This window comes from Doryrhamphus excisus, chromosome 9, assembly GCF_030265055.1.
Source record: "Doryrhamphus excisus isolate RoL2022-K1 chromosome 9, RoL_Dexc_1.0, whole genome shotgun sequence".
NCBI lineage: Eukaryota > Metazoa > Chordata > Actinopteri > Syngnathiformes > Syngnathidae > Doryrhamphus > Doryrhamphus excisus.
Window position 1 is genome coordinate 9,517,509 of NC_080474.1, and position 27,630 is coordinate 9,545,138.

Genomic DNA, 27,630 nt, shown 5'->3' on the forward strand with positions numbered 1-27,630 from the left:
TAATCTCATAGACCATAAAATAGAGCTGCTAAGCCGATTCTACCAAAGTCTCCCAGAAATTGTCCCAACTTTTGATATTTTTCTGTAGATATAAAATACTCAAATTTGTTCACCAAAATGTGACAATATTTGTATGAATGTGTTATGTTAAAATCACTATCAAAAGGGCATTGAAGCCACACTCAAGGTGGCAACTAGATAGTCGGCGAATGCAGAATATAGCTGGCATACAGCATCAATCACTCGCTAGTATGGCACCTAGTAATTACTTTATAAATCAGGGGTGTTCGAACAAGGGCCGCATGCTGAAAAATCAGAGAATGTGGGAGCCACTTTGATATTTGACATTTTGTAAACAAACCAATGTTATGTACTGTATGTTAAATGAAAAAAAGAACACTTCCATATGAAGGTTTGTGTTACAGGCGGCAAAGCGTATGCGACAAACTGACAAGCGTAAAACTTTTTCTCACAATATTACAGCTTTAAAAAAGGCATTTTCCCATTAATATTTAACTTTATGCTTCTCAAATATTACAACTTTAGTGTTATAAAGTTATGACCTTTTTAATATGATAATTTTACTTTCCTAATATATTGGAATATTCTCATGATTTACTGCTTTTTTCTTCCCTTTTTGCATGTGTATTTTTAGTTTTCCTGTTTAATTGTATTTTTCCAATGTACCAAGGGCCATTCATGTTTTTTTTTTTTTGCAGTAGCAGATTCCCAACAAAAGCATCTCAGTACATTAGAATATTTTTGAAAGCTAACATATTTCAGTAGTTCAGTTCAAACAGCAAAACTATTAAAAAATTATTATTGTTTTTGAATTATTGTTATTAGCATCTAATTTTATTATTTAATGTCATAGTTATATTTTATATGCAATACTATATGTATTAACTTATAGTTTAGAGCTAATAAAAAACAAATACAGTATCTCATATAATTTCAAAAATTGTCAAAGAGTTCATATTGTAAACTACTAGTTCAAGCGCTTTTAAAAAAATGCAATTTTTTCCTCTGCTTGTAATTGGACCCTTTGTCTTGGAAATAATAAAAAAAATCACCATATTCCAACTGTATAAAGGTTGATTTTAAAACTCCCATGCGTCACCTACTGGAATGTACTAGATTGCACACACCAAATGTTGGCAGCTCTGCATAGAATCTTAATTCCTTCTCACGCATGAGAAGGAATTAGGTCATAGTCATAGTCATAGTCATGAGACTATGCTGCTTCTAAATTAACAACATACTACATGCAACCACAGAGTCAGATTACTTTAGACTTCACTGTTAGCTGGGGATTGTGCTAACAATATTTAGTTTAAGATATTTTCCAAGCAGATTGAAGGCTTTTTGGAAATGCATCTGTGTGTTACATGACCACCTACTGTAGTGGCAGTGCTTCTCTTAGACAAGTGACAAAAATGGTCTGAACTGTTATGGATTACACAGATTTACCCTAATAAACACAGCAAAGCCCATCATGGAGAACTCAAATAACGAAGGTAAATTCACTTCCCATAATTTCCTCCATGTATTTTTAACACACAGAATGTCAAGGTTGTTAGGCTATCATTGCTCATAAAGTGCCAAAGCCACATAAGGTGGCAGTTGTAAATAGTACTTGCAAAAATAGAACTGATGTCTTCTTATTCTACTCCAGAGAGAGTTAGAGTGTGTGTGGCTGTGTGAAAATTACACTCGGGGGTTGTGTTCTCCCGGGGTGTAGAAACACATTTGGGTGTTGCCCACCAAGTGTGTAATTTCCGTTAGAACTGTTGCCGACTTGGCACTGCCAGGTACAATCAAGTATAGACAAGGAATTTCTTATTTCCCCTGAACAACACCAGGTCAAACTATGGAAAGGGAGTCCACTCAGTGTGTATGTGTTAACAAAAAAAACATATTTAGTCTATTTCAGATAAAATGATATAAAAAATGATAAATGATAAATTCCAGTTGAGTGCACTTGAATATAAGATTTTTGAAAATTGTTTTCATTTTTAAGTGCACCCACCAAATTCAAAGAGAAAAAAATATGCATACTGTATATTGGCTGCTAGTCATGTTGGAACATGTGATATTTACATATTATATATATATATATATATATATATATATATATATATATATATATATATATATATATATATATATATATATATATATATATATATATATATATATATATATATATATATATATATATATATATATATATATATATAATATATATATCGATATTTTACGACCAGGCCAGACTCCACTGTCACTTCATTTCCATACGTCAATCTATCATCTTACAATTTCATTCATTAGTGGTGAGTACTAATACATTACATACTTTGAATTTAATAGATGTGTGAGGCATATGAAGGTCTTAAACAGGAATGTGTTCCTTAGCTGAATCTAGTGTAATAATCCCAATTTTTACTTTTGATTTTGAGCCAATGTCAAAAATATACATTTTTACAGGCATATCAATCACTTAATTTAGCAAAAAGCAGAGGATCTCCTGTACTCACTCTCACTGTTGTTTGTGACTGAGAGAAAAAATGGTTTCTCGGAAACCAGTGTGTCTCCACTGGTATTTGGCTTCACCAAAGTCGTTTCTGATAAGTGGCCTTTGGAGGCTAGAAGGAATAGAGGACACATTGTATATCCTTCAGGGTCTCAGATAAAAGCAAAAAGTAGTGTTGTTGCAAATCATCAAAAGTGCATTTTACTTTTAAGTTTTAAACTACTGAATTACAGAGGTTTGCAGCAATTAAAGGGTATGTTTTAGTTAGACATTGGGTTGTGCCACCTAAGTGGTTTTTGGTTTCAGAAGTTGATTTTCTATATGTTTTAATAAAGATAGCAACACTCTATTCAAGGGAGAGTTGAATAGGATTTAGTCAAGAAATTGATTAAAGGTTAAAATCTTATAAAACTTTAATTCATCCACCTACAGTAAGTCCAACCAGCATTAAATGCCATACTTTGACAAAATGATATGTCAATAAGTGGTGGTCACCAATGACAATGTAAAGATACACCCATTATATACATTGTTCATAGAAAAAAGTGCATGGCAGGAGAAAAAAATGTTTATTTATGAAGCTATGTCCTATTTAAAAGTTTACAATGTGTAAAACCTATTTTGTCGATACAGAGAAGGAATGCAGGTGGATCACAAGCTCGATGCCTGGATTAGCCTGCTGCTATGTTTAATGTAACTGTCAGACCTAATGATTAAGCAAATGTACAGCAATAAATTCTGGAGTTCATTTGAAATTAATTTCATTCACACATTTGCTAATAGTTGTTCACTAACATGTCACTTTGTCTGACAGCTGAGAGTATGCAATTTCATAGTTTGGCTGGTGCTGCAATTTTTACATGAAAATATATATACATTGGAATCTTGAAACCACGTTTTGCATTAACATTTTTGGCTTTCTGGAACAAATTCATTAGATTCCCATTACTAATCATGGGGAAAATGTATTCTGTGCATTTTGGTTAGAGTCTGACCTTGTTGAACGGATTAATGATGGTAACCCGGGTTCCACCCTGTACATATATACTGTTTTTAATATTTTATTCATACTGACTGGCATGAACCGAGTAGTGAAAAAATAAATAAATAAAAGGGAACATTAACTGAACGACAACAGAGAAAGACTAAACACAAACAAAGTGCTCTAAAAAGGAAATTATATTTTGCATATTCAAAAAAAGCAGGTAGTAAAATATGCAACCCTAAAATAGCAATCAAACAACGGAAGCAATACAGCCAAACAAGACTTCAATGCATTCAGGGATGGGGAATGAGATCAGGAGCTTGGTGAATTTTTGTTGTAGCCTATTAAGCTTCCCAGGTATGTTCTACATGCTATTGTGTAGTTGAATAACTTGCTTTTTCAGAATGTTGTGAAATACATCTCTAAACAAATGTGGCTTATGGTCCAGTGCCACTTATATACAACTTATACTCCGGTTTGATTTATAGCTGTTATAGTCGTAAGGATTGGCCTGCATAATCTTTATAACAGTAGTAATACAGTAGTCATGCATTTACACATGCATTTCCTTTCCTCATTTTTGTGTGTGTATATTTTAAAAAGAAAGGGTCGTTTAATATAACATGAAAAGGATAGTTTGAAGTAACGTGCTTGAATATAGCACTCTGCATGCTTGTTTCGAGATTTGTTCTGACTTGATTGGTGTGTTTCAGGGTTGTAGTAATCAAGCATTGACTAAAAATTGGTCTTGAGTTTGGCTTTGAAACAGGATACTGTTTCAGGTTGTATTTCCAGTGGAAGGTGACTCCAGATCTTTGGCCTCCTGATCGTAAATGCACTACGACCCCGCGATCCATTATCAGGCATTGACTGTAGTCAGTTAAAAAAAGAACTACGACCAGTGATGATGTGGAGAAGTTAGGTGACCGAGCGTGGGAGGAGAAACGTCATATTTTGTACTGTAACTTGTACATGCTATTATCTGGTGCAGTGCTGATATATTTGGAATTTTCAGCTTTATTCAAGATTTTGTAAGATGTTTAATTTACTCAATAAAAACATGGTGTGCATTTGGCTGTTAGTGGCACAAATGTGGCTCTCTACTTGCTCTCTTCATCCTGCATCTGAACATATTAGCCAACAGGTTGTCACCCAAATGGCAGGTTTTAGTAGTTCAGTGACAGAAAAAAGAAAATGCAAATGAATGACTTGACATTAATCCAAGGAGATGCAGAGGTGAAATGTCTGGCCATTTGTATTGGCAACAAGCCCCGTTTCTTAAGAGGGCGAGATTTAGGTTGCTTTGACTCCAAACAAACCACTGCTCTTATTGCATAAAAGTCAAGACTGCAGAATAAGGCTGAATTTAACCCAAGAGGAACAAATGACTTGTGTTTGACCCATGTAAAGCACACAGTCATGTAAATGTGTATGGGACAAAATGTGCTCCAGCATACCTGCGACCCTAGTGAGGAGAAGTAGCATAGAAAATGGATGGATAGATGGTTATATTTGTGTTGTTTATGCTGTGGCATAGTTGCACATGGCTAAAATGGCTACAGCACATGGTGCATGACGCACCTTGTGGCCTCTGATGCGTAGTCCAATGAGCCCTGCAGGCATTTGTTTCATTGGTTAAGATTACACTTGGCTGTGTTAAACCCTCTGACGACTTCTCTTCTCCCACTTTTCCACCTTCACTGGTGGGAGGGACGGAGGCGTGGGTGCGCCGCGCTGCTCACACAAATTGCGCTGGCCCTATCCCATTGGCGCGGCACTGGACAGGCACGCCGCCTCTGCGGCTGGTCTAGGAAAATAGAACCCTATGTGAGTATTGCTTGCACTGTCGATCAGTGATCCTCAATAGGCAGCCCGTGATCCATATCGACCTATTTTCAGACCCTGAGCTGATCTCCTTCACTGTTCTTTATGTTCCCTCTTTAAACTATATATCTGGCTAAATTCTAGTACAAATAATCAAAAATGACCGGTACCTAGTAACAGCTTGTGAAACTATATTATATGATGATATAATGATATGATGATATAATATAGTTGGGTTTGTTTTTGCCATCCACAAAGCTGAACCTTGTAGGCTTATCAAGAGGTCAGCTCACCTTTTCAATGAGACACTTGGAAACAGCTCATGAAATCCTTATTAGTCATTTTTTCCCTACGATTTTCCCTTTTGCAGATTTACAAATGATTGCTGATGGATTTACAAGAGACACAATTTTGGCTGAAGGGAATAATGGTATACAATGTTAATCAATGCCGGTAATTCCATTTCTGTCTTTGCCTGTTTATTTTAAAGCTCTGTTCCTTTTTTTACACTGGCCTTTGTTCCCACAATCCAAGTGAGTTTGCACTTAGAGACATTGATTTACTGAAATGTTGATGAATATTTTATAAACTGAAAGAGCTTATTTAGCTACTCCAAGTGGTAGATGTTTGCTGTTGTGTATATTGTAAGCTCTGACCACATCGACACTATAGAAGCTATAGCTTAGATAAATATTATTTACAAGACTAATGTAAAATGACTAAAATCACCCTTTCTTTCATAGTTTGGCTGGTCTTGCGACTTATATATGAAAATATATCAAAATATTTCTTCTGCTTCCTGAATTTAAGTGCTTGACATTTATTCTTGTCTTGTCTGTCGGCTTGAGGCAACATGCCCAATCTTTTCTCCACTTCAATGTCACACTTATGGTTGTTAGGCAAGCCTCCCAACTGTGGAAACACACATACACACACATGCACTTGTTGTTCAGGGCATGTTTGGCGATGTAGGCTTGCAAAGAAACGTGCTATTTCCGCTGCTAAGGAGGATTTGTTGCCATAGAGTTCAGTGTTCAGAGTTCAAAGATTAAAGGTCACACAGTTGCACCATCTGCCCCTATAACTTTAAAATATCCGGCTACACCCTAGCCCAGTCAATGTGTTGAACAGCTTTAATCCTTCTTGCATTTGTATAAGCTTTATCTAAAACTGTCTAGACAGAGGATAGATGGAGGGAGCTTGCAGGTGGGATGGCTCAGTGTGCTGCTGAAACTCTTCAGGTGTCCAATTTGAACTTCATAGTGAGTTGTTGTTTTTTTTTAGATTGTGAATAACAGCCAAAACTGTCATACTTGACTCTCTCCGGTTGTTATATAATTCATAAAGGCTATGGGGTCAGACAGGAAAAAATCCATGCATGGTACAGCAAAAATGAACCCCTTGGAGAGTATGAAAAACACACTGGCCCGTGTAGCGTAATATATCACATATTCACATACCTTTTCTGAGTAAATGAACACCAGGGAGCTGATTCTTTTTTTTTTTTGAGTATTACTTGAGTTCACTCCCTCCAAAACAAAACAGAAGCAAATGTAGTCGCACCATAAATAGTCTCATAAGTGTTAAGGACAGATTAGATTTCCTGACATACAAATGGGGATTCTGTGGATACTCATCAGTCACGTCATTCCTAAGTGAAGACACGGGCTTGATGGAAAAGGAACGACTAAACTGGGCCTTTCATTGCATGGGAGAAAGTGACCAGGGCATTAACACTTTTTTCCATCGTTTTTTTTAACATGCAGTACAGTCCCAACTATTTTTTTATGCCCACGTTTCTATTTATGTTTTTTATGATTTAGTTTTGTACAGTGTTTTTTGTACAATATTGTACTTAACAAACTAGTCCGCTGGCCCCTGTACCGTATCATTCTGTGAAATCTGTCAGTAAGACGTGTGTGATTGAAAGTGATGCAAAAAGGGCATTTGCAGGGGAACCTGACCTTGTGGGATTTTTGTAATTCTCTCAAACTGTAGTTTCTCTGCAAACCCTTCACCACCTCCCACATCCACAATCAAAAAGCTGTTGTAAGGGACCTCCCACATGAGTAACACAGCAGGGATCAGCACAAGTCACTGAGCAGCAAGCAGCAGTGGTGGCTGTCTTGATTCAGACAGATAGGGGAGAGACGGAACAGTAGCCTGAACCAACTTTCGAGATGGCATAATACCGCATGTCCCACACTAGGGACTCTTCTGTAGGACTTTTCCCATTTTGGTGCTGCCATCTACTCATTCCACAGGTAGGGAACCTGTTCCTAATGAGGCGCTTCTGTCAGAATAGAACATTGGCTGAGTTGTTAGATCATTTTTAGTTGGATTGAGTACCAGTAATAGATACACGAAAGAGAGATCTTATTCAATTAATTATATCTGTGTTTGCTGCAATGTGTGTAAATGTGGAGCAAGTGCTCGTGTGGGAGGGATGGAGCCTCCAGCCTTGACACTGTAAGTTCGTAGTTACTTAACCCTTTGGAGCCTTCATTAGTTGTCAGATTTTTTATCCACTGTTCATACTCTGATTGATTGATGACAAGCTTTTTTGTCATCCTGCCATTTTGCCCATTATGTTGTGCTTGCATTTTCTGCACAGGGTGAAAGACTCCTGATATAGTTATGATTGAATAGTATATACTGGATGTGTTCATTGCAAATTGCAAAGACCGACTGCATCAACCAATATTATGAGTTATCAGGTATTGCTTGCTTATTTTTGGCATCACCTCTTTTGTTGCTCCTATTATAAGAAAATCATGATCCATCGATTATTATACAGTACCTGTATTGTTCATGTGGCACAAATGACTTGGCTTGATAAAGCACAGGACAGGCTGCTGTGATGTCATAGTTTTTTCCACATTGGAGTCCACAGGAGTTGCTCATTTCCTGAAGTCGGTAGAATCGGTGGATATGAGCCAGTATTTGATTCAGCTGTTTTGGCAATGACTACACAATTTCTCTTTGCCATAGCGGCAACTACCCCCACCCCAGCACTCTCACACACACTTTCCCCTCACATTTTTGATTAATGTGAATCAATTATATTTTCTAGACCGCAGGTTTGGAGTCTCTCCCAGATGACTGTGGGTGAGAGGTGGGGTACACCCTTGAGGCTGTCAGTCAGTTACAGGGCACATAGAAACAAACGACCATTCAGACTCATACCTACGGGAAAGTTAGAGTCTGGGATGTGGGGAAGTCGACACAAGCACGAGTGGAACATCCAACTCCACACAAAGATGTTATCCGTTATATTGAGAGGCATTATTTTGATTACCAAAGTACCATTTTAATGTTTGCTGCCTATGGCTGTATTTAATTCTAACGATGATATGTTCTTTATGTTGCTGCAGAAGTCATCCATACCCAAGGACCTCTGGATGGCAGCCTCTATGCCAAAGTGCGCAAAAAAGAGTTTGTTGATGGGCGTGTGACAGCCAATGGGCCCCCACCCAGTGCTATCGAGCATTCCCTACCTGCAGTTGACCATGCCTTGTCAGTGAGCAGTGACTCTGGAAACTCAACAGCCTCCATTAAAACGGACCGAACTGATGAAATGGCAGCACTCCCTCAGACCACTTTGCTGAACCAAACAAACATTTCCACAGTTGATGAGATTCCCCACGTGCTTCACCACAACCAGCAACCCATCAGCCCTCAAGAAAAGCAGGACCTGGAGCAGCTCTTAGGTGGATTAGAGGGGCCCATGCATCATCAGGGCTCACTCTCCTCCCCGAGTGCTGCTGTTGGAGGCATACTTCACTTGGTCCCTGCCGAGGTCCATGTGAATGATCATAGTAATGTTGACCGTGAAACAGACATTTTAGACGATGAAATGCCAACTAGCCAGGAGGGCAACAGTGTAGACAGTTTGGGAACTTTCTCCTCCACAGATGGCGGAGCCACACCGGCAGATCTTTACTACCAGTCTGAATCCGTCATCAGTTGCCAGGACCGTGTGCTGTACCTGGGGTGCAGTGTTCCAGAAAAGCCCCTGGAAACATTGGAATTGCAAATTTGCGCATCAGGCAAAACTGTTACTCAAAGTGATTCAGTCCCACCTTCTAATTACATGGGTACTCAGAATCTGTACCGTTCACAGTCATTTGGAATTGATGCACAATCTATGCCACCAGCTCCCACCAGGACCACAAGTAGCAGGGATGCTGTTCAACGTGGTCTCAATATTTGGCAAAAGTTTGGTGTACCTGAAGAGCCAGTAACAGAAGGACTCACATTTGGACTACCATCATCTGTAGCACTGATTCCAGTTCACCAGAGTCTTCCACAGTTTCCTCATCACCACAGTGCTTCACAAGAGGAGATTGAGAAATCAATAGAGACTCTTAATCTCCTCATGTTGGACCTGGAACCTATCCGTTCTGTAATGCCAAAGTCTCAAAGTGCTCCTCTGAGAGAAACCAGTGTTGTGACCACACAGCCGTCCATCTCTCAAAGTCAAACCAGTGCTTCCTATGAGGTGGATGCTGCTAGTCATTCTCATTTGTCCGGTCCAATGTCTACAAAGGCCAGTCATCATTCACCAACTCACGTGTCAAAAGGAAGTATTTCGGAGCCTGCACCTGTCCCTGGCTTGAAAACCTTTCGAACCCTTCTTTCTTCTCAAGCTTCCCCAACTGCAACTACCGAGATCCAGCCAATCAACACCTTCCCCACAGACTCATTGTCCCAGTCCACTGAGGCCTTTGAGCCTCAGACAAGCCTGAGTGCTGCGTCGTCATCACCCGCTTTGAGGGATTGTGAACCTGATGAAGTCTTCAATGTCGAAGGGCTGGTGGCTCAAAGAGTTGCTGGTAAGTACAAACATTGTATAGTGTAGTGACTCACATACTGTTCCTTACTTTTACGTACATGGAATTGAATCAACTCCTAATCATTTTCAATCACTTGACAAAGTAGAATAACCACAAACAGCAATACCGCCAGCTTCAGGTCTGGTTTAACAAAATATTGATGAGACAAAGTATTGAATGGATAAAGAAGGTTGCAAAGGTCTCTTTATCTAATCAGTACCTGCCATCCAGGCTCAAACAGGAAGTGTCCTCTCTGGTCTAGCAGGCTTGACTCAGATATCAGACATCCTGAATGGCAAAACACATATGCAAGAATGTGTTTTGTCTCTTAGGGGATTTTCTAAATGTACTTTTTAATGTATTTTTTTACTTTTTATGTACAAGTTTTGTGTGCAAATTTAACATGATTAATTGTGCAATAAGTGAACAACCTGTTATTTTCTTTGTCATCATTCGACCAGCTAAAATGTTTAAGAATTGCAATTGTTTCCACGACTGCCTAGACAGCACAAATTATTGCACTATATCTTGCCCTCCTTCTGCTACGAGCATGCAATCCATATCCCAAATAACACACGGACGCGTGCACTAGCCACATTTATTGCAGCTGATAACAGTGACCCGGCAAAGTTTAGCTAATAAGGTCAGCCACCATCAAATGCATAGCCTAGGGCAGTGATTTTCAACCACTGTGCCGCGGCACACTAGTGTACCTTGAGAAACCGTCAGGTGTGCCGTGAGGAATTATCCAATATCACTTTTTATAATTAACATTTATAATTAACAAATATTATATCAATAGCCATTATGTCAATAGCATACATGGACCCAAATATTCCAATTGCATTTGGTTTATTTGCTCAAACGGAAAGAATTGAACAGGGATGGACCCAGGGGTCTCAAACTCGCGGCCCGCGGGCCTAACGCCGCCTGCGAGACATTTTGTAACATTTTTGGTTAGTGGTGTGCCACAAGATTTTTCCAATGTAAAAAAACGTGTCATGGCTCAAAAAAGGTTGAAAAACACTGGCCTAGGGTTTGGCAATATGGACCAAAACTCATATCCCCATATATTTAGGTTGCATATTTACAGATTATATATTTTATATCCCTTTTTAGTATATTCTCTTTTTTGTATGGAAGTATGGAATCTAATGTAATAATTAAGTATGGAAAATGTTAAATATAAAGTTCAATCTTTAGTGCAATCATGCTGCACTCATGGTCGTCTCTTTGCAGCTGAGTTAGTGCTGTTAGCGCTTCCATCACACGTTCCTCATGACAACAGACGGTTTAAAGGTTGATACCATCTTTATACAGCAACCTTTATACTGTCTTTTTCGCAGTTCGCTGTTTCTCCTTCTTGGTATCTCTACGGGGATCTCAGGTCGCTCGGCATAGCGAAGTAGTGCTCAAGCTAACAGCTGCTCCAGAGTGTAAACAATGGAGCAAGACGCAATAAAACATCATAAGACAATGGCATAAAACAACAAAAACATACAAATAAAGTGCCATTTAACATTAAAAATGCAGTAGAAAATATAGAGCTTATGTCTGTTTTTGAAATCAGCCTTACAAGAAATATCAATGTTTTTAAAATATTGATATATCGCCCAGCCTTACTGTAGCCCATGTTATGTTTGTTTCTTGTAACATTATGACTTAAAACTATTTTGTTTTTAATTTGTCTTTCTATTGACTTGTGGACACCTATAGAGCAGCTACACATGCTAACATGCACAGAAAGCTTTCTAGATCTTCCATAAAGCTGAACCTCATCCTGCAGTGTTTCCTTCAGTTTCCTGATTCCCGCCCAAACGGTCTGGATAATTTACTCCACCCCCGGCCAATGTGCAGGCACACCTCCCACCGAGACCACTTTGCTATGATTGGTCACACTCCCTCCGTTCGCTGTATGTACACTTGATAAAGCTACACAGATAACAACTTTTGTCTGATTACTTACACAAAATAAATATAGTTTATTTACAGCTTGCACTTCTGACACTTCAACGCGACAAGTGATATTGTAAAGGCGTCGGACTTCAGCAACAGTTTGGCGGATAGTCCAGCTTTGTAGTTTCGTATGTTCACAAAACGGTCCTGTGTGAAGTGTTGTTGACAGATATTTTTCTCTTGCTGGCTGGGAATCAGGAACTCTAACCGCTTCTGCCTGATGCTTACCTCTTTAGGCAAACCCCAACAAACATTTCCTGGGAGACATTGCTTGATGTGTTAACACGGTGAATAGAGCGAAACAGAGCGGGGGTGCTGGCCGTGCCCATATGAAGAAGTCCGGGTTGCGTTGACGTCAGTGTAACTGAGTGTAAAACACAGCGTGCAGAGCCATTCAAAACTGCTTTCAGGGCTCACTTCTAAGTGCACAAACCTGATTGTCTGATGGGTTAGCATCGTTAAACACGAGAGTACAACATTGTAACAACATTTATAGGTAAAAAAGGAGGAAAAGCTTGGTCCCTTTTACATTCTCCAGCTATTTCAACTATTTTCTTTTTGTAAGTATAACTTTATCCATCCATGTCCTCACTAGGGTTGCAGGGGTATGCCAGAGCCTGTCCCAACTGACTTTGGGCTGGTTGCCAACCAATCACAGGCTACATACTGTATAGAATAACAATCATTCACATATATGGGCAATTTAGAGTCTCAAATTATGTACACACAGAGATGCACAAACAGAGATTTGAACCACATCTTCAGATATTATGAATTCATAAAATACATTTTTTTTCTTAAATATTTCCTAAAATTATGTTACTTTTCCTTAATATTGCGTTACTTTTGAAAAATATGTGAAAATACTTTTGTAACAACTTTTGTCTCTATATTACTTTATTCTTGTAAAATGACTGCTGTTTTTTTCTTTTTTGTTGTTTTAGAATGTGCTGTGAGCCAATAAAAAAAAACAAAAAAAAACTGCCGTTGGCCTCAAATGGCCCCCGGGCTGCACTTTGGACACGTCTGATACAGCCTATTATAACAACAGCATAAACTGCAAACTGTTAATTTGCAATAGTAAAAAATATAGACATGGGAATGGGAAACATATGCTAGCTGATTGTCTTCCTGTATTGTTTTGCTTTTAAAAATTGCCGAATTCCAGCCAGTGGCAAACAGTCCCTTTAATATAATTTCCAAAGACACCCAACATAAACATCCAACGTCAATTCTACTCATGTTAGGGTGTTATAATAATGTTCAAAAGATCGAGGTTTATTTCTTTATTAAAAGCTCTATTATAGTTTCTTTTCTGCTGAGGCAACATTGTGAAGAAAGTGAAGTGAAGACAGATATATTGTGCAGGACCAGCACTCACCATGGTCTCAACTACCCATAGAATTATTACCTTTTCATGCAAAACCAAATAATTAACATTCAGTGCATGTTTTCCTACTCATGTCCTGATTTGGACCGTATCTACTTTCTGCTTCTTTTCTTTTTCACCACATCATCATTTTTTTCCCATCATTCATCTCTCTACCCAGAATACTCAGCTCGTGCCCAAAGGGTCACCTCAATGACCCCTTCTCAGTCTGAGAACAGCCACTCTCACTCACTCTCGGGTTTGTTCTCTCATCCTATTGGGTTGTAGTCTGTCATCTACTATACATTTGCACATGTTTTGTTTGCATTTAAATGTTTTGTCCCGACCTGTCTCTCACCTCTATGTGCAATACTTTTTACTCATGCTTTTTCCATATATCTGTTTGCATAACATATGTCAGGCTTACAATGTAGATCAAACATGTTCTTTTTAAATACATTGCAATCAAAACCACGTTTCTCAACACATGCAAATAATCTCTTTAATTTATCTACAATGAGAATGTAATGGAAGGTCATTGTAGTTAGCCAGACTTGATGCACAACACATTTTTCTTTTACACATGTAAGCACCTTCTGGCAAGGAAACATTTCACCGTCATGATCAACTTTTGTTTGCCTTCGGTGTTCTATCATGAGATCATTACATCTTGCTGAGTCACATATAATACAAGCACTCTGCAGTTGTCAGCTTTAAGCGTAAAAATCCCATCCATCCAAAATGTTTCAGCAAATCTTTTTCTATTTTCTATAGTTTTCTTTCACATCCACCATTATCATTAAAATGTTTTTCCAGATTTATAAATGTATTAATTATCAGTAAATATCAAATTTGGATTTAACAACGGTAGTTGTGTCTCCTTAGTTTTTGCTTCTGATAGTTTTCCAATATTGGTGCATTTTTCAATATGTCAAAATATATTTGTGAATTTAAGTTTCATTCAATGCCAACCGATTCCAAAGGTCTTAATTTAAACAACATAAATAAACACAGTATATTTTGAGGTATTTGGTGAGATTGTTTAGGAATTACTGGATTTTTTAATACTGTGTGCAGATTGTCATATAGTTAAAAATATATCTAACTAATGTATAGTCATGTAAAAAACTATTAGCCTTGTTCATTTTAATGACTAGCATAGCTAAAGGTACCTTTATTTGGACAACTCTAACGATGGCAAGAAAAATAACTCATACAAGTTAATTTTTTTGGCAGTACAATGCTACAGGTAATGATGTAAGAACTTCAGTGATTTTGGTTATTATCAAGAAAGCCATGGAGGTTACGAAATATCAGCTCTCAAATTAAATTCTTAATAACTATTTTTATCATCAATATGTCTGTCCAAACAAATGCACCTTTAGTTGTACCAGACATTAGAATGGATCAATAAACTGAAGAAACAAGTGTGGTCTAATATTCTTTTCCATGGCTATATCTTTGCTATGATATGCTGCGATGTACTAACAAAGCCATAACCCTTGGTTAATGTTCTTCTCAGCAACAGTGACGTAGATAATCTCCATTTTTATTTGGAATTCATATTAAAGGATGTCTTATGCTTTAACATGATGCAGTGTGATATGTATGTAAAATGTCACTAACTTTGTGTGTTACCATGTGTGGGACTGTTGAATAACAACGATTGAACAGCCAGTGCAACATCTTTATGCAGCAGCGTTTGCAGTGAGCAACCGTCAGGGCGTTTATGAGTTCTCAACGTGCATGAATGAATTTTAGCAGTCACTTTGCATATCATCACAGGTGTCCATTCCCGCGCGGCATCTTTGGATGAGCAGACCACCCTTCCCCGTCGTCGAATCACAAGTGACAGCCAATGCCATACCAGTCCAGATGATGGTCCCTCCCCTGATGTCCCACTCCGCTCCCCGATCCGTTGCGTTTCTCCAGAGTTTGTCAACGCCCTAGCGATGAACCCTGGTGGACGACCAAAGGAGGTAGAAAGTCTATGTTTGGTAGCATGAAGCTGATGATTTGATGTTCTTTTTCTATTAACTACAACTATATGTATTTTTTCATCTCATGTTTGACTCCTCAGAGGCACATGCACAGCTACCGGGAAGCCTATGAGGAGATGGAGAGTGGGCCAACCAGCCCGACCCCCACAGTTGGTGGTGAGGTGCTTCCCCGAACCCCTGCCTTCCCCATCTCGCCGCAAACCCCTTACTTCAACCTATGTAAGTGTCCCTGCTGGCTGACTAACGTCACTGTGGAGCTCAGACATAACAGGATCATTAGCAGGACTTTTATATCAAATGCAAGCAGGTCGTATTCTATAATACTTTTGTTTATTGCTTAGAACAGTGGTGTCCAAAGTGCTATCTGTGCAGCCAGTAGCTGTGGTTTTCACAGCCCCGAGCACATTCTAAATATACAATTAAAGAGGTAAACTAAAAAAACAACATCAAAAGGGCCTGTCACTGCCTCTACGCGAAATACGCGTTGTGCACAGGGCTCCATGGGGGCGCATTCTTGTCAAGTGCACAAAGGATGCGCATTGTGAGGCAAGCAATCTGACACCACAGTCGTCGCAATGATTGACAACACACATGCAGCTGAATAAGCAAATAAAGTGCCCTGTCGCTCCCTGGTGGTGTAATGGGATAGCTGCTACTTTTTAAGGTAGAGTGTGTGGTTTCAATCCCAGCTTTTTTCATAAAATTACATTAATTTTACACTAAAAATAATTTCATTGAAGTATTTGTTTTCCATGTACAGTATTTCCATTACTCTACATAAAATTCTGCGTAGGGCCCCAACTTGGATGGCTGTGGCCCCACTGTATTTATATTTGGACTTCATGTTTTACCAACCTAATTTCCTTTTCCACATCATAACATGGTTCTTCAAGTATACATTTTCTTTGTACCCTTGACATGAAAAACAAAGTTTGTCTTAGAGCAGAACTGTTTAACATGTATGATTACCTATTACAAACGTCAACCTGAAATAATATTTTTAAAATTATAACAAGATTGTGAATGGGTAAAGGAAAGATGAACTAGATGCACTTGTGGCATATATTTGTTGATAACAAGTTTCGCCTCATTCCTTTTTTTTGGTTTGTTTCTAAGGTCTTAATGGGCCACTAAACTTGATTTTCTTAACTTAACACAAAATAGTTAACTTGTGGCACGAGTTAACCATGAACAGGGTTGCTGTTAATTGCAAACTTGTGAAAGTTGCATGGTTAGCTCATTTGGTAGTGTATGTGACATCAGATTTTTGACAATTATGCCTTCAATTTCATATATCACATTCCTGAGTGTCCACTCAGACTGCTGCATTCACAGCTCAGTTAGAGGGTACAAAGATTTGGATTCTTTGGTAAGTGGGCAATGCATGCCTCTCTTCCGGGGTTGCACTGTCTCACATCAGCCCTGTAACTGTTACTCCACATCCCTGGAAAGTGACCCTTTATATGTACCATATCTCTGTCATGCTTTGACATGATAGCACCACCAGAGCAACAGTTGCAGCACAACAGAGTAGCTGAAGGAAAAACACACATCTATCAAGTTCAGGTTTTGTGTTTTAAAACACAGTGTCAAAAGTGAGTATATGTTATGAGTCGTATGCTCCGTGTGCTGTTGTCATTTGTGTTTGGGTTCTTGTTATCTTGCGGTACCCCAGCCAGCACTGTTCCAAACCCCTCAGTGATGCCACACTCAGATGTTCCTCATGGTGATTTGACACAAGCATGTTACTCTCCTCCTGCAGGGCATGAGGCATGAATACAACAACCTGTGAATGCCATCCCAATTCAATATCTTGACAGCCCTGCACCTGTTATGACATTCAGGTTTTTTTTTGTAAAAGCAATTATAATCACTGAAATGAGTTGTGCTGATAGACTGTGAACAGGTATTGGCTGTCGAGATGGTCTTTTTAAATGATGTGTCCGGTGGTTTCATTTATTGAAGTTTATTTATTTGAATTATTTTAGGTCGGTCACCTCCAGGTCTTGCTAAGACTCCACTTTCGGCTTTGGGATTAAAACCCCACAACCCAGCAGAACTTCACCTCAATCAAACTGGCTCAGGTTGGTGGGCACAACTCAAAATATGTCAGCATACGTCTATTTGACACCTGCTGTAAAAAGAATTAAATGGAGATTTCAATATAGCACATGGAATAGATATACATTTCAATGTGATGTTATTTATTTTATTTTTATATATTTATTCACATTTTGCATTAATTTGTATTTTCTTGTCCTCTTTGTAATTTAATTATTTTTTTAATTGTAATTTATTCATTTCATTAATTGTTTACATGAATTTATTCATTCATTTTCTACTGCTTTTCCTCACGAGGGTCGCGGGGTTGCTGGAGCCTATCCCAGCTGTCGTCGGGCGTGAGGCGGGGTACACCCTGGACTGGTCGCCAGCCAATCACAGGGCACATATAGACAAACAACCATTCACACTCACATTCATACCTATGGACAATTTGGAGTCGCTAATTAACCTAGCATGTTTTTGGAATGTGGGAGGAAACCGGAGTACCCGGAGAAAACCCATGCATGCACGGGGAGAACATGCAAACTCGTCACAGAGATGGCCGAGGGTGGAATTGAACCCTAGTCTCCTAGCTGTGAGGTCCGTGCGCTAACCACTAGCCCACCGTGCCGCCTACATGAATTTAAATACATTTAAATAAAATACAATAAATGTAATTAATTTTTTGACTAGCACTCCTGAAATTGAATGATTCACAAGTGCTAGTCAAATGGGATCCCCCACCCCCCCGGACCCCACATAAATTCAGACCATCAAATTCTTTGTGTGCGTCTGAAGACACATATGTCATGCTGTTCATGAAATCCTTTCTTTGACATTCAGAACCCAGAAGTTACGTAGAATCTGTCGCAAGGTCAGCTGTGGTAGGCGGAGAGCGGCCCACGACAACTCCGAGTCCACGAGGAGAGATTATCGGGCAACAGAAAAGTCCAGGTTCCGTCTCCCCTGCCCTGAACTCACCTTTGTCCAGTCGTAGACCCATCCAGAACTCACAGGGGTGAGTATTGTCCTGACTCTTTCTCCTCAGTCCTCCAAGGCTACTTGATGAAGTATAGATCAGTATAGTACAGTAGAGCCCCGCTATTCGGGGGTATTACGTTCGGGCACCAATTGTGAATAGTAAATGAGCAGGAGTTGTAGAGCCCAACCCCTCCTGTTTGCTTACCATTTGTATTGTTGTTCTCCTCCTATTTCGGCTCAACATTTGCAATAAAAATGACTCTTAAGATTAGATTCAGCTCTGGAACTCTCCTGTCTTTCTTCATTTGTTTGCTCACAACAAAGTTAGCTAACAAGCTAAATGCACTGAAACACAATCCAGGTTTAAGCCCTAAATATGACACACACGTATTAAACACTTTTGAGATTATACTCTGTTTAGGTACTCGCTACTAATGAATAATAATGAAAGATGATCGCAGTTAGCATTGGTACATGAGACATTTAATGCTTTATTTTCAGAAATTATTGTATGAATGAGATGCGTTTTCCACAGAAAAAAACACCCTATTAAATTAAAAATGTATGTATTTATCAGTGAAATTTGCCAGTTGCAGATCCTGAATCGGGACTATGCGAGGATCTACTATATACTCAAATATTAAAGACTTTCATAATTCTATGTGGAAATAAACATTAAACCTATTTTTCCATTTTCTTTCAGGGATGTTGGCCTAGCAGAGAGCAGCTTTAGCACTCCGTCCCACCCCTCTACTGATTCAAGTTTCCACACTCAGGCAGAAGTGAGCGCACACCCCACACCAACGCCCTCATACCAACCACCAACTTCTACCAAGTCTTCTCATCTGGATTCCATTCATCCGACATCATCCTTCCTTGGGAGTACTCCTCCTGTTATGTCTAATTTATATCCTAACACCCAACCGAGGAGTCATGTGGCCACAGATTCCAGCCTATCCACTTGGTTAGAGCCCTCTAAGACCATAACCAGCCACGAATGTCCCCAAATGCAACAACGGGTAGATAGCCTGAACTCTACTGACGATAGTGTGTTCCAGAAGCACCCAAGTGCTTATCAGGAAGGGTCTATGGGGTGTCAGCAAACAGCACCAGTAAATGGCCGCATTGAAACTGGGGTTCTGAGGTTTAATGGCAGTCCCATCCTTGGACGTCATCAGTCTCAGGGAAGTCAGATCAGCCAAGTACTCAACAGACAGGATTCTATGGCCGAAGAGTCTCAACGAAGCCCGGTCTTGAGTAGACAGCCGTCCATGGGACAACCCATGCAGAGTAGTCCTGTGCTTAGCAGACATCCATCTATTTCCCAATCCCATGGAAGTCCAGTGTTGGGGCGTCACCCTTCTGTGTCACAGATGTCCCGAAGGAGTCCAAGTTTAGACCGAAACCCCACGCACAGTGGCTATACCATGCCCAATGAGAGGCATGGCAACCTGTCCAGACAGAGCAGTTCCTCTGGATACCAGGGACCGCCCATGCCCTCTGACCCTATGTCACCTGCAGCCTACCCGGAGGGCACAATGACGGGGATGAGTTTAGGGTTTCGAGAGGAAATTGCAACCCCTGTTTTTCAGCCTCAGCTTCCGGAAAAGAGGCGCATGTCAAGTGGGGACAGACCGAATGGATCAGTGTCGTACAGCTCATTGAACGGAAAAACAATGAGTGGCGGAAGCACTCCCAGTTATTTCCACACCCTCTCTGACTTCTCAAGGTTTAACATGTCTGGTAAGGACCCAGTATAGTCTCTGCTGTAAAATGATAACACAGTGCAACCTTGGTTAGCGTACGCTCCGGATAGTATGTTTTTCAGTTGTAGGCATAATATTATGCCAAAATTTGTCATGCTATTAACATGCTGCCTGAGTGCAACTGTGTTATTAGTGCATTTTTACCACATTCTTCTTCTACGATGTTAACAGTTATGTCAGAAGTCTCAGAAATGTCAACCCAAAACATATTTGTATAGTTTTACAATTATACGTAATAAATGTTATACATGTATCAGTTGCAGGTACTCCAACACTGCCGCACATAAAATCAGCACCCGTAAACCAATAACCTTATCACCCATGTTCTGTGAAATAAATTTAAAATACATGAGATAATGTCAAACTTGCCATGCATTCATGGCATCATGGTGTGTCATATACAAGACCATATTTGTTTGGTGCTAAATTATTTCTGTTTTCTTGCAGATGGAAGTGCAGAGAGCAGGCTGAATGTAAAGTTTGTCCAAGATACATCAAAAGTCTGGTACAAGCCAGACATATCCAGAGAGCAAGGTAAGTGATGACAGAACTTCTCAAAGGCTATACTGACTTAATTCTAGATAAGTTGAAGTCCATGGTGTCCCTCGCCTATTGCTGGAAGTCAGCTGGGATAGGCTCCAGCATACCGCCGCAACCCTAATGAGGATAAGCAGCATATAAACGGGATGGATGGACGTTGAAATAGCTAATAGAGGTTTCTGATCTTGGCTGCATTGTACACTCTGTACACTACGATCACATACAGTATACAATAGCAGTCGGTAACAGTAACCGTCGGGGATTAAAATTCAGTAAAAATCCACACACTTTCAGAAAAACGTAAATTATACACAAAGTGGCGCATATGAAAAACGAGGTTTGACTGTAGTACACATACATACGTACATTTATGCAAAGCTTTCCAGCTATTTTGTGTTTATATTTGTTGTGGCTTTACAGGCTAATTTGTCCTGTTCTCATTACCGGCATTGGATTATATAATGTTCAACATACATGTTGTGCTGCATTGACATCACACATGCTCATGCTGACTGTTTGTACTTGGTGCCAAGTTCTCCCAGAGGGTGCAGACACGCCACATGGACTGAATTAGGGAACATCTGCATCATGTACTATTGCTCATCTTAGCGTCCTTCCTCAAGCTGTGGCTCCTCTTGCTGTGAAACTGAATTCAACAGTGAAGTCATGATCAAAGCTTTGCACAAAAACATAAACATTGGCATGCATGACGCAGCGCATGTAAAATATTATTCTAAATTTGCTTGTTTTGACATAGACACAGTTCATCTTTCTGCTATCTCGTCCCATGTTTTCTATTTTTTGCCTAAATTAAGCATTTTCAAGCATAAACGTGGCTAAATGAACTAAAATACACAATTCAGAAGACACATTCAAAGGCACTGTGAATATATATTCTACACTGGCCACAAGGTGTAATGTTACTGTAATGTTTGTTGAGACACACAAGCAGCAGACATGATCGCTGGAAAAACGGGCATTTATTGCAGGTCAAAATGATCTCACAACAGGCATAATAAACCCTAATAAAAGCCTGGGCTACTGTTGCTGCAGTAACCCACGGCAAGCTAAAGCTCAACTCTGAACACTTCCTGGTCGTCCACCACTCTGTTCATTTAGGGAACACATTTATAGCAACACATATGTGCAGTCTTATTTATGTTTTAAATGGCTTATTTACTCTTATTATGTCTACTATATAGGAGTGTAAAAGTGACTGTAGGGGTGCTATTTCATGTCTAGAGTTCTAAATACAGTAAAGTCTCGTTATATCGATATCGGTTATAACGAATTGCTGCTTATTACGATACTATTTTCATTTCCCGGCAAATTTCTAGTCTTTTATGATATACTAATTAGTTCCGATACCCGGTTATTATGATAATCCGGTTACTACGATGCCCTTTTCATCTCCCGCCAGCCAATTTGGTCTGCTTATATCGATACAAAAGCAGCTTAAATCAATCTTTGCTTAAGGATTTCAATACCAAAAAAGAACACGGCGAACGGCTGCTTCCAGTCAACTTTATTTTTCACACTTCCACCACCAGAGCGCAGCACACACACCGATTCCCGCACTTCCTGGTTCACAGGTCATGCTCAACCCGCCCCACATAGCTGGCCAAACACATGCCTGGAACAGAAGAACCAACTGACATAGCATACACACCTATTCCAACGAAGACACAAGCATACAAATACATGTATTTAATTGTGTTGTATTCAGATATCTTTTTATTCTATACACACGAGAGAAACCACGAACGCAGTTGGTTCTTCTGTTGCAGGCATGTGTTTGGCCAGCTATGTGGGGCGGGTTGAGCATGACCTGTGAACCAGGAAGTGCGGGAATCGGTGTGTGTGCTGTGCTCTGGTGGTGGAAGTGTGAAAAATAAAGTTGACTTTAAGCAGCCGTTCGCTGTGTTCTTTTTTGGTATTGAAATCCTTAAGCAAAGATTGATTTAAGCTGCTCGACATTGTTCTATACTATTGAACAATGTCGAGTGCATTATTGCCCACTTTTAATGCAGTTCGGCGCAGGATCGGATATATCGACAGTCCGGTTATATCGATATTTTTTCCGACTCCCGACAATATCGATATAACGAGACTTTACTGTAATGTTAAAACCATATGCTTTCCTATGCTCTATCTATGTTCGCCACAATAAATGAGGTATTACTGGAATGTGTAATACAGCCTGTTTCTACTGTATTTCAGCAATCGGCATGCTTCGAGAAAAGGAACCTGGGGCCTTTGTTATCCGGGACAGCCACTCATTCAAGGGGGCTTATGGCTTGGCTATGAAAGTTGCCTGCCCCCCACCATCGGTGCATCAAAACAAGAAAGGTAAAGCAACATGAGGAACTCTTTCAGTGAAATTGCCGTTATTATAACCTTGCATGTTTTTGTGTCTTACAGGTGACACCACCAATGAGCTGGTGAGGCATTTCCTGATTGAGAGCAGCCCAAAGGGAGTGAAACTGAAGGGTTGTCCCAATGAGCCATATTTTGGTGAGTGGGAATATGTTACCCTATTATCATGTTGCTCCTCTATCGGCTGCAGACCAGTCAAGGGTGTACCCTCCTCTTGCCGAAAGTCAGCTGGAATAGGTTCCAGCATACTCCTGCCACCTTAAGTGGCATAGAAAATGAATGGCTGGATGTTACTCCTCTGTGTACTTGTCTTTGCCTTTTTCCAAATTCGTCCTGCAAATAATTGTAGCATTGGCTGTTGCCATCCAAGTCATGTTGTGCCTTGTAATTACTCTGCACAGCTGTACTGACATATGTGTGGGTATCTGTGTGTTTACGTGGAGGAGCAGAGTGACACTCAGGAAGTTACAGAATATGCATAAATTGAGCAATTTGTACATTTGTTGCTTTCTTTCGTCTTCTGTTGTGGACAATGAATAACATATATTAGCTAAATGCCGACAGTGGATACATAGATAGATGACTATAGATAGATGATAGATGACCATACCAAAAAATCTGGTACTGTTACAACTCTGAGGTCAATAAACATAAAAATCTACATATGCTGATAATAAAGCCACTGACAGTCATCGACAAAAACATCTCAAAGCTCTGAAAAATGGATTTGTTTGGAATGGAATCTAGGACATGTTTAACAAAAATTATTTGTGTTTGCGTTTTAGGTTGTCTGTCTGCATTGGTCTACCAGCATGCCATCACACCACTGGCTCTGCCTTGTAAACTACTCATTCCGGAAACAGGTCTGCATATTCACTTGTGCATTGTCTGATTTGGTTGCATTCCATTTCCGATCCACGAGCCATGTCTGTGCTTTAAGTGTTGTCAGCAAACATACTGTAGCTAGAAGACGATGAGCAAATGTAGCCAAAAGAGTGGCAGCAAACTAGGCTGTCTCCATACATGTATTTAGACAAAAGACACAACACAGGACACAACTAGAGTCACAAGAGGAGCAGTAAAAGTTCAATGCATAACCTGACACCTTTGTTATGTTATGTAGATCTACTCGAGAAGGAGCCAGAAGTTGTAAAAACAAATCAGCTGGCTGACCGACTGAAACAAGGAGCAGGTACATCACAGACACTCACTTTTACAAGCCGTTCTCCGCTTCTAGTTTAAACGCCGCCAATTGTTCATTTTTAATCATTCTGACAAGATGACGTCCTTGTCATCCCAGTGCAGAGGGCCCCTGCTGATTCCCATGGTAAACCCTGTGCACCTTTAGTGTCCCTTCATCTGGAATGTGCATCCTATATGTCTGCATTTGTTCATATGTGTGGAAGTGGTATCAAATATTTCACGGTTGTGTTGAAATAACTTTCTTTAAACAGGTCTTTCAGTGTTGTCTCTTAACATTAGTCTCTCCAGCCTTATAATATAAGCCCAACAGTCTTCCGTGGAATGATTTGAATGGATTTGTTTCTTCTGATCCCCAGAAAGCATGCAGTTCAATGAGAAGAAAACTAAACAATTGCATGAGCCGATTCTTTTAAGTCTTTAACAGTCCCCAAACATACTGTTGGTAGCATTAAAAAAAATGGAAAAACTATTTTTGTACTTATATGTGTGGAACATCTAATGTCTTCCCAGCATGCAATGTACTCTACATAAACTCGGTGGACATGGAGTCTCTGACGGGTCCCCAGGCCATTGCAAAGGCCTTATCCGAGACACTGGCTGCTGCTTCTCTGCCTGGTGCCACCATTGTGCACTTCAAGGTGTCTTCACAAGGCATTACACTGACTGACAACCAGAGGAAGTAAGTGTGGCTGCTACCTTCTTAACGTAAATATGCAGAAGCCTTCCAGATGTGGTTGTGCCCATTGCTCTGTCATCCCACCCGTGGCCGCACATCCTGTTCCCTCCCTCTGTATACCCTCTGCCCCTCTACCTAACCAGTCTAGGCAGATGGCCGCCACACAGAGCCTGGATTCTACCCTAGACAGTTTTGTTGGTGTTATTTGATGTATGATGAGTTTTATATATATATATATATATATATATATATATATATATATATATATATATATATATATATATATATATATATATATATATATATATATATATATATATATATATATATATATATATATATATATATATATATATATATATATATATATATATATATATATATATATATATATATAATCGGTGACTCCAAATCGTCCATAGGTATGAATGTGAGTGTGAATGGTTGTTTGTCTATATGTGCCCTGTGATTGGCTGGCGACCAGTCCAGGGTGTACCCAGCCTCTCGCCCGAAGACAGCTGGGATGGGCTCCAGCACCCCCGCGACCCTCGTGAGGATAAGCGGTAGAAAATGAATGAAAAATTGACATGACATTGACATGTATTATGACATGTATGCATTATAGATGAGCCACTAATTGATTAACATTCTTTTGTTTAGGATTTTCTTCCGACGCCACTACCCCTGCAACACTGTCACATTCTGTGATATCGACCCTCAGGACAGAAAGTACTGTTCATATTAACAAATGCAATGAATTGTTTGCTCATGATAGATCTAACTAAGATTTTTAATCCAGTGGGGCCTCGGCTTTCATCTGTAATCTGCTGCATCAGGTTGAAACAAACACAAACCAAAGCATTGTGTCACCAACACGGATGTTTTGTCTGGGGACTCCATTCTGTGGAATGACAGTTTGTTTAGCGATACAATAACCAAGACACTGTACAAAAACCACAAGACCAATCATTCTCAGAGAAAACTGAATCCTACCAAAACCGGTTCCGTACAGAAAACGAGGTTCCACTGTCATTAGAACAAATACAGCCTTGTAATGTAGTTGTGAACATAACATATTTGATTAAAATCTTTCCAGATGGAACAAGTCGGTGGGAGGCACAGCAAAGTAAGTATTACATTGTATACTGGAGACATTTTAAAGAAACGCAGTATTTTAGTACTGGTCCATTTTTTCGTTTCTTTCCAGGCTGTTTGGTTTTGTGGCTCGTAAACAGGGAAGCACAACTGACAACGTGAGCCACCTTTTCGCTGAGATGGAGCCCGACCAGCCTGCCAGCGCAATCGTCAGTTTCGTATGCAAGATGATCACGTCGCAAAAACGATGAGAGCTTTCAAGAAACCCTGGCACTTTTGTCACATGTCTTTGGTTACGTACTTTCCCTCCTTTGAACCACACTCCCTTTTCTCTGGACATTTTAGTTTCACCTTCTTCCGCAAGGCTTCTGTGTGGTTATTTGTGTCTGTGTGCATGTGTGTGCGTGTTGCATTGTACTTTTCTTTTTGAACGGATCTCCTGAATGGAACCGAGGAAGTGCAGAATGTGATACGGCTCTGTGACGTTGGATAGGGATGCGTGTTATAGCTCCCTGGCAGGGTAACGTTTGAACTGCAGAAGTCGTGTGAGTGCTTTGTTCATGTTGTTGCGGTGTATTTTGTGTATTGTCAAGAAGAAGTCAAGTCGATAGTGGAGTGTAAGTTTAGCAGGCTTTTGACTGTTTAACCAAATATGTTTTTTTTACGTAGTCAGGGCTTGTCAGAGGAATATAATATGGCTGCTTTGTTCAAATTACTGAATGATTTCATTCTACTGATACTGTAGGTCAATGAGGCACCGCCACTATCTTGCAAAAATATGTTACAGGGGTCGTTGTATGTAAATACTTTGTCTGGTTTTATGGCTTGGATTATTGAAAAAGACGTTTGTCTGGCCGAGTTTTTTTAATAATACAAACAAGAGCAAAAGCTAAACATTTTGCAAGGCTCTTGCAAATATGAAAAACACGTAATCTACAACGGATTTATCCTCCAAATCTGCACAATAGTCACATTATTTTGTTATACATAAGGGTCAGATGTGCTTTATAGAAAAGCATCAATGTTTTATTTCATTTTAAATGTGTCAAAAATATATACATATATATTGTATATATATATATATACTATATATATATATATATATATATATATATATATATATATATATATTTTGGGTGGGGAGTTAATATATATATATATATATATATATATATATATATATATATATATATATATATATATATATATAAAATACATTTACAAATAAATATATGGTAATATGTTTGAAGATATTTATTTTTGCTTTGTTGCTCTATGATATCTTGTACACATGTACCCTGTATAGGTGCAACAAGATGACTGAAGCATGGAGAATGAAATGCATTTTATACCGCCTAAAGTCAAGTACTTTGACATATATATATATATATATATATAGCGTATAACAGTAAGTGTACGTGTATCACCGTTTACATATGTCTTTTTTT

General features: G+C 39.4%; 1 protein-coding gene across 12 annotated transcripts in view; it reads left to right on the plus strand.

Moving 5' to 3' along the window:
- The window catches only part of tns1b (tensin 1b), a 132,993-nt gene extending 105,696 nt beyond the window's left edge, over window positions 1–27,297 (plus strand). For 5 of the 12 annotated variants that reach the window (XM_058083054.1, XM_058083058.1, XM_058083055.1 and 2 more), the window contains 16 exons: window positions 8,717–10,177; window positions 15,288–15,481; window positions 15,583–15,721; window positions 17,491–17,586; window positions 18,389–18,563; window positions 19,230–20,269; window positions 20,740–20,826; window positions 23,053–23,181; window positions 23,254–23,346; window positions 23,994–24,071; window positions 24,332–24,400; window positions 24,509–24,535; window positions 24,922–25,090; window positions 25,748–25,816; window positions 26,184–26,213; window positions 26,295–27,296. In XM_058083054.1, the coding sequence (XP_057939037.1) occupies window positions 8,717–10,177; window positions 15,288–15,481; window positions 15,583–15,721; window positions 17,491–17,586; window positions 18,389–18,563; window positions 19,230–20,269; window positions 20,740–20,826; window positions 23,053–23,181; window positions 23,254–23,346; window positions 23,994–24,071; window positions 24,332–24,400; window positions 24,509–24,535; window positions 24,922–25,090; window positions 25,748–25,816; window positions 26,184–26,213; window positions 26,295–26,433 (3,995 nt within the window). In that variant the 3' untranslated portion in view covers window positions 26,434–27,296. Of the gene's footprint in view, window positions 1–8,716; window positions 10,178–15,287; window positions 15,482–15,582; window positions 15,722–17,490; window positions 17,587–18,388; window positions 18,564–19,229; window positions 20,270–20,739; window positions 20,827–23,052; window positions 23,182–23,253; window positions 23,347–23,993; window positions 24,072–24,331; window positions 24,401–24,508; window positions 24,536–24,921; window positions 25,091–25,747; window positions 25,817–26,183; window positions 26,214–26,294 lie in introns of those variants that run through there. The other 7 variants (XM_058083049.1, XM_058083048.1, XM_058083053.1 and 4 more) reach the window with 3 other exon arrangements.
- Window positions 27,298–27,630: the final 333 nt, after the last annotated feature.